This window comes from Wasmannia auropunctata, unplaced genomic scaffold, assembly GCF_000956235.1.
Source record: "Wasmannia auropunctata unplaced genomic scaffold, wasmannia.A_1.0 LD336076.1, whole genome shotgun sequence".
Lineage (NCBI taxonomy): Eukaryota > Metazoa > Arthropoda > Insecta > Hymenoptera > Formicidae > Wasmannia > Wasmannia auropunctata.
In genome coordinates this window covers 7,489,045-7,496,239 of record NW_012026814.1, presented here as the reverse complement: position 1 = coordinate 7,496,239, position 7,195 = coordinate 7,489,045, and the positions used below count along the sequence as shown (strand labels likewise).

Genomic DNA, 7,195 nt, shown 5'->3' with positions numbered 1-7,195 from the left:
CAAAAATTGTGTCTGGCAGTAAGTGCCTGATTTTCCAAAAGATGGCACTTCAATAAGTTAGATAAGGACATTCCACGTATTTGAGTGAGATCAAAAGATATTGTAAGAAGTTCATTTAGATATACCACTGACACTGAAGAGTCTGCTTTATCGACTTTGTACAAATTTGGCCGACCTTTCAGCAGTTAATCGCTATAATTATGATAAAAAAAATTATCATGTCCCCGATATTTTTATTTCAAGATTTCAATACTAATTATTTTAAAGATTACTAAAATAATTGATACATTATATATATAATTATAATCTTACAATATTCAAGTTCATTAAAACCATCAAAACGCTCTTTAAAAAGATTTTATATTGTGTTCAATAGTTTCTAAACATAAAAAACATCCCATGTATTATTTCATACACGTTCGGTAAAATATTTTTAAATTTATTTTTAGTTTTTAAACAATTATATTTTTTCATTAATCCAATTCTAATTTATATGTCGCTAAAGTTACAAACTTATTACAAAATTTCTAATGTAATATATAGAAATTCTAATGTAATTATAGAAAAATTATGTTTACAGAATGGACTATATTTTCTTTGAAAAATATCTTTTACTAGTATATAAAAACGCATAAAATCCTTCTGTTTTTTACCAACATTCGATTGGTAGCAGTCGGTCGTAAAAAAACAAATATTTCTTTAAAAAATTATTACTATTCGACAAAAATTCTTTTTTCTTATTGTATGTCAATACAGAATGTACATCACTTATAATCAACTTACATAAGATACACATGCGATGCTACGTATTACAAGATTTTGTTACAACGCTACCAAGTACCAAGTATGTATAAATACATTATTTCCAACAGTATTGGTGAAGGTAATAAAAGTTAACGTGAATTATCATACCTAAATTTGATCTATCTATGAAACTGGATAGTATTTATTATGCAATATATAATAGGCTTATGTAAATTAAGAGCTGCGAAACAGTTTAATATTGATAAAAAAATCTAAATATTTATCCATATTTTTATGCATTCTCAAGAATTTGCAACAAAACGCATTATATCATCTTTATAAAAGAGATCACATAATATAATAGTATTTGATATTACAGATGAAATATTTATTCTCACGCGTATTTTATCTAAATTTAAAATTAAATAATTTTCACATCCTATCATGTTCAAATCACATCCTACAATGTTCAAAGTGAAGAAAATAAATCTAAATTGGCGTCACTGATTTCATTCTAAGAATATTTCAGTGTTAAGAGTTTGAATGTACATGAATTTTAACTTATATATGAATATTAATTTATAAAAACAGGTTCGTTATATAAACTATACTTTGTACAGTATAGAGCAGGCATGTTCAACTTTAGCTTCGGAGCTGAAACGCTTTCCCCACTCCATTTTCTCGCAGAGTGAGATGGAGATGGAAAGTGAAATAGATTAAGCATTTATTACGCGAAAAAGGCAGCGTGATAGGAGAAAAAAGCGTTTGAGAGTAGGGATAAGAGATCTCTACGTCGATAGAAGTTGGACATGCCTGATATGGAGTATACATAGTACGATAAAATAAATAATTTTAAGTTATGTAGCAAATATAAAGATTACAACAAATTGTATTTTGTTTGACTGTTATTTCGCTAAATGTAAAATATATTAATAATTTCAAAAGTTTAAAAATGTTAACATATTAACTTCATGTTAGCTTTAAAACATAGAATCACTCACAATACCAATTGTAAATATCACTTATTTGCAACTGCTGCTTTAAATAAAAATAAATGTTACAAGTGACTTATAATGTGGGCATAATACTTGCCTAATTTAATATAATCTGTACATTCATTAGAATTATTCTCATAAACATGAAAATGGTTGTTTAAGGCAAGGATATCTTACTTCGTTACTGTGATTTTCTTTTTTTAACTGGACCGTCGTGCGTTGCACATGATATAAAAACATCTTACCAAAAGCAAGATAACACATATGTAAGCATGCTATAATGTATATAACTAGATGTTATGAAGAATAAATGAAGGACTAGGAATCTTAACGGATCCTGATGTACTTTGGAATTTCCCCTATTTGATCCATTTGTGCCAAGAAATGTTCCATATTTATAAAAATGATCCAATAGTGCCTCTTTCTCTACCCATCTATCATACAACCATTTGGATAATTGTTCTGGTTCGCGAGGAACCTATCATCATAAGATATTATGTAACACGTTGCTATGCACACTTGCGTTATAAGTTTTTCATGTCAAGTTACTTACCACTGAGCTAGGGAAAAGTCGATAAAATAATACCGTCTCACATGGAGGTCTCGAACCAGTTATAATAGTAGGTAAATCCAGCGGCTTACCTTGAGGATACGCTATTGTTATATCAAGAACCCAACTAATTTCTGGATTAACTACCATCAAACCTGTAGATAATAAATATCACATAATACATTTAAGCACAAACCATGTATTATCATTAAGTAAAATTTATATATATATATATATATATATATATAAATCCTATACAATATACAATAATTTATAATACAGAATGCATTTTTACTTGGTCGGCTATTCAAGTGTTGATCCTCTGTATTCCTACTCTCTCTTGGTCCAAGGGTATCAAAAATCGTCTGCATGGCTCCTACTCTTGGTAGAGTCACATTTTCAAGAATAGGCAGATTATTCTTCTTAGCATATTTTTGTGAGGTCTCTCGTCTTTTGCACAGAAAACCTCCTTCCGGAAAGAGTACCATCCATTTTCTATTTCGTGGTATATAAGAATCTTTGAGATGTTTTTGTAATTGTTTTAAACTCTCTTCCCTTCGTTTACGTCCCTATAGTTATCTAATATATATTGACTGAAGGTAACATATAATCCGCATTCTTACATTGTAAAAAGCAGTAATAGTAATGAACCCTAGATTCTGTGTTTGTACATATATATACACACATGGTCTGTCCCAAAAGTTTCCAAACTTTCATTAAAATTCATTCTGTAAGGTAATAATTATAAGTGTTTTTTTTATAATCATTCGAAATACATCCTTTCTGAAGAAATACATTGTTTATAACGGTCTTTAGAAAACTCCGCTGAATCTTTTTTTTTAAATGATCGAAATGGCTTTGGTCAAAGCCTTTTGAATTCCAAATTGCACTTAATGTCGAATTGCTTTCCCTTCAGCTTCATTTTAGCTTCGGGAACAAAAAATAGTCACATGATGCTAAATCTGACGAATATGGGAGATGATCAAGGACTACGACTGATTTGGAAGCAAAAAATTTACACATGGTGATGTACTTGTGAGCCAGAGCATTATCATGCAGAAGCGACCAACTGCTTTTTCGCTCGATATTGCCCGATATGGACGAACCAGATCAATTCTTGCCAGTAAATGCTTCATTTCACACATAATTTAATATTTGGTCTTTGCTCTATCATAATTTTCAACATGTGTCACAAAGGTATTATCGGTTTTATACTTGTGATAAAACAGTTAAGAGGGATCTCAATTCAACACTTTCAGAATTTGTGAACAAAATTTCAATGAAGATAATACAATCTTATTTATATAGATGATGCTACTAATACCGTCCGTACAAAGGAAGTTCGGAAACTTTTGGGACAGACCGCGCGCGCGTGTGCGTGTATATGTATATACATACTTTAAAAAACTTCACACTTACCGATACAATGAAAAAATCTTGATGTAATATAGAAACTATCCCGAAATTAGTAAATTTGAATACTCTATCCATTATCCACATTAAATTAGGTATAACATTTGGTTTGATATTAAATGTTGTCATTAATATAGGAACATCACCAGTACTCTGATGATTTGCTATAACTAATGTTTTTTCGCTTATAATTTTCTGTATGTCATCACCTTGCTCTATTACTATAACAAAAAATTTATTTTCCTTAAATTTAATAAGCCTATCCCTTTTTCAATTTGTAGCCTCATTATTTACTGTACTTACTGTCGTAACCTGCAGACCAAGTCCACATCGACACCATTGCCAATAACCAGTGATAAAATAGGCCTTCGATTCGCCAATATACTTGAGGTTGATATATTTTTACAGGAAACAATAACAGCATCCATATTACATATGTAGGTATGCAATAGACATTGTTTAATATCACAAATGCTGTCCGTGCGACACATTTCAGTAAAGTCACTATGTTGTTGATTATTCTGAAAAATGTACATACTCTAAATAAAAGTAGATAAATTTAAATTTTTTAATATTGATAACAGACTATTATTAAACAGGTTAGAATATTATTATGTATTAAAGAGATATGCCTAGAGAAATGCCGCATATTTCCTTATAAATATAAAAATTTTGAATCTTTTGTCATAGGCTGCGATTTAATTCATACTCATGGCGTACTTGGAATAATTTCATCTTTGTTACTTATCAAATGTAAACAAGGACAAATGATATTCACAAATACTAAGCGTGAATTAGATCACAGTCATATATTCAACAGAATATACTTTATTTTCAAATTTAACTGTTCAATAAAACATTTTTATATAGTCTACTCATTGTAGTGTTATAAAATAAAATAATTAGATACATTTTATATAATTTAAATTGTATTTATTCTGAATAAGATTATGCCAATATTATGTATAGTTTGCAAGAATCAATATTAAACATTAAAAAGTTAAAAAAATTATATGTTATTATTGTATTAAATGTTATTTATTATTAGTAAACTATTACTAAGAATATAAAGAACTATATTTGTATGTTATTCTTCATGAAAAATCATAAAATCAATATATAGATCACAATTCTTAGTAATTAAATGTTGAAAGAAACATAAATCATTAGATACATATAATATAATGGTAACTAAAGAAACAATGAAAAAAATTTGTCATTATACATTATACATATATATATGTATAATGTAATATAATACACAACTCTGTCATTACACATGTACATACAATCAAAGCATAATCAATAAATATAGACACAAACTAATAAGTATATACATATACTAATTAGAAGTATTTAAAGGAAGTGTTATGAGTAATTGATACTTTTATTAGTATATATGTATATGCAGTTACTATTCCAATTTAGCAAAAATATATACAAATAACATAAAATTTAAAGTGCTATTCTAAAATTTATCACATAGAATATATAAAAAATTATTTTTTTGTTTAATATTCTTAAAATATTTTTTGTTTACTGTTATGATATTTATATTATATTTACATTAAGTATAACTGAAGATTACAATATAATTTATACATTTATTTCTTTATATTTCAATTATATTAGAATTTATTAAATAAAAAGGAATTAAATTATATACAATTTAAATAGTAAATTATTTTTTAAAATAAGATATGCAATACACAACACAAAGAATTTATATCGATTAGTATGTTCTTACTGAAGTGTATTATAGTTTACTAGAATAGTAAACATGTGTATTTTTAATTTTTATTTATTTCTAAAATCTGAAGTGTACAATAAATTTTATGGTTTTATTGTAACACATCATATTAAACTGCAGCAAAACTGGCAAATACGAAAGTATTTAAAAATTATATTAAAATTATACTTAAAAGTATAAAAAAGGACTTAAATATTTTAGAAATTTATAGATTTTGCATGATATATATTAACCGGCTCGTGTATCTTTCCGTTTCTTTCACTTTTCCCTCATTCTCGTTTGTTTTTCTTTCGTACGATATAAGATACAATTAAGGTTAAGTGCACATTTTCCATGAAATACATGAGCACGATCTTTTACATGCATGATATCGATACGATGAAATTTACTTGGATATCATTTAAAAACTCGAAAATTAATAGTGAATGTTACAGTCACGCGAAAAATCATGGAACTTGTACATGTAAACGAACGTTACCTGACGAAAATAGATGCGGTGGAGGTAGAGTCAGTCATTTTCGAGTGCCACCATCCGTTGCAAAAGATCGAGAGAATTTCATACACTTTTTCTTCACCATAGCATTCTCTTATGTGCAATTTACATAATAGGAAATCATTACTCCAGATGACACACGCAGCTCAACGAATGTTTGCACGTCAAAAATTACTTGGAATTACTGCAACGTCGACGTAAGCATATAAGTATCTGCAAGATTCAATAATCGCGCTCGATCTTTCGTTTCTCTACTATACAAACGTTTTGTTTTGAACGTTTTGACTATGACATGAGAAATGCGAACAAGTTGTCGACATATAATTTACATATTCTTCTTACTTACGACCGAAATCTTAAATGGCTCGCTCACGCTAAAATATTTCGTTATTCATCGCTTTTGTTGTCTTGCTTGTGTTCTACAGTATCACAGTATACATATACATCTTACTGGAATGGCGGTCTAACTCGGCTCGAGTCGGTTTAGTTCGGTTTGACTCGGTTAATTCAGTGCATCTTGGTTCGATTAATACTAATTAATATAGTTTGTTACTCGTAACAGTGTTATCTTTGTAATAATAATAATTGACTTAACATTATTTTTTACGAATAGCAATAACGAATTGTAAATTGACGCTCAAGTCTGTTAAGATGTATGTATATACATATACGTAAATGTCTTTTTCTTAATTTTTTAGTTTTTGCAAATATGTAAAGTAATAATTGCTTAATATAGTATATGTCTGCATAAATGTCTCTGAGGTGTGTATTTTACATACATGCGGATGCACACAGGACGCGGCAACGCTTACTTGCCGCGCGGCGGCAGCTGGCGTTGTAGCCAATCAATTTATCGATTTTCTTTTGCTTTTATAGAAAAGAGATAAATTGATTGGCCACAACGTTAACTTCCGCCGCGCGACAAACGTTGCCGCGTCCTATGTGCATCCAGCATAAGAGTGCGTTCTCACTGAGCGCGTCACGCGTCGCGTTATCCGAATTGACCAATCAAAACATTCCATTTTATTGCGTTATTTGCCGGGCAATCCTGGATTTCATCCAAAAAAAGATTATTTTATCTCTAGAATGTCGAGTAAACTAATCGATGCGTCGCGCAAGGAGTCACGTGGCAAATGATGCAATAATAGCGTTTTCGATTTGTTGACTCGATCCGACTCCGAGTCAAAATAATCTGTTCTTTTTAGCGTTTCTTGTACACTTTAACTATTTTTTTTATAGCTAAAAAGAAC

The 7,195-nt window shown here is 29.2% G+C and overlaps 1 protein-coding gene across 5 annotated transcripts; it reads right to left on the bottom strand.

Moving 5' to 3' along the window:
* Positions 1-707: 707 nt before the first annotated feature.
* On the bottom strand, positions 708-6,417 carry LOC105449439 (acyl-CoA:lysophosphatidylglycerol acyltransferase 1-like). 5 transcript variants are annotated; one of them, XM_011688683.1, is made up of 7 exons: positions 6,288-6,417; positions 5,931-6,158; positions 4,006-4,223; positions 3,709-3,923; positions 2,585-2,858; positions 2,293-2,444; positions 708-2,217 (listed from the first exon to the last, which is right to left on the bottom strand). In XM_011688683.1, the coding sequence occupies exons 2-7, from the start codon at positions 5,966-5,968 to the stop codon at positions 1,981-1,983; spliced, it is 1,134 nt and encodes a 377-aa protein (XP_011686985.1). In that variant the 5' UTR covers positions 5,969-6,158; positions 6,288-6,417; the 3' UTR covers positions 708-1,980. The 5 variants fall into 5 exon arrangements, with proteins under 5 accessions (XP_011686985.1, XP_011686986.1, XP_011686982.1 ...); XM_011688684.1 differs by having other exon boundaries at positions 5,931-6,129; XM_011688680.1 differs by having other exon boundaries at positions 6,292-6,417.
* Positions 6,418-7,195: the final 778 nt, after the last annotated feature.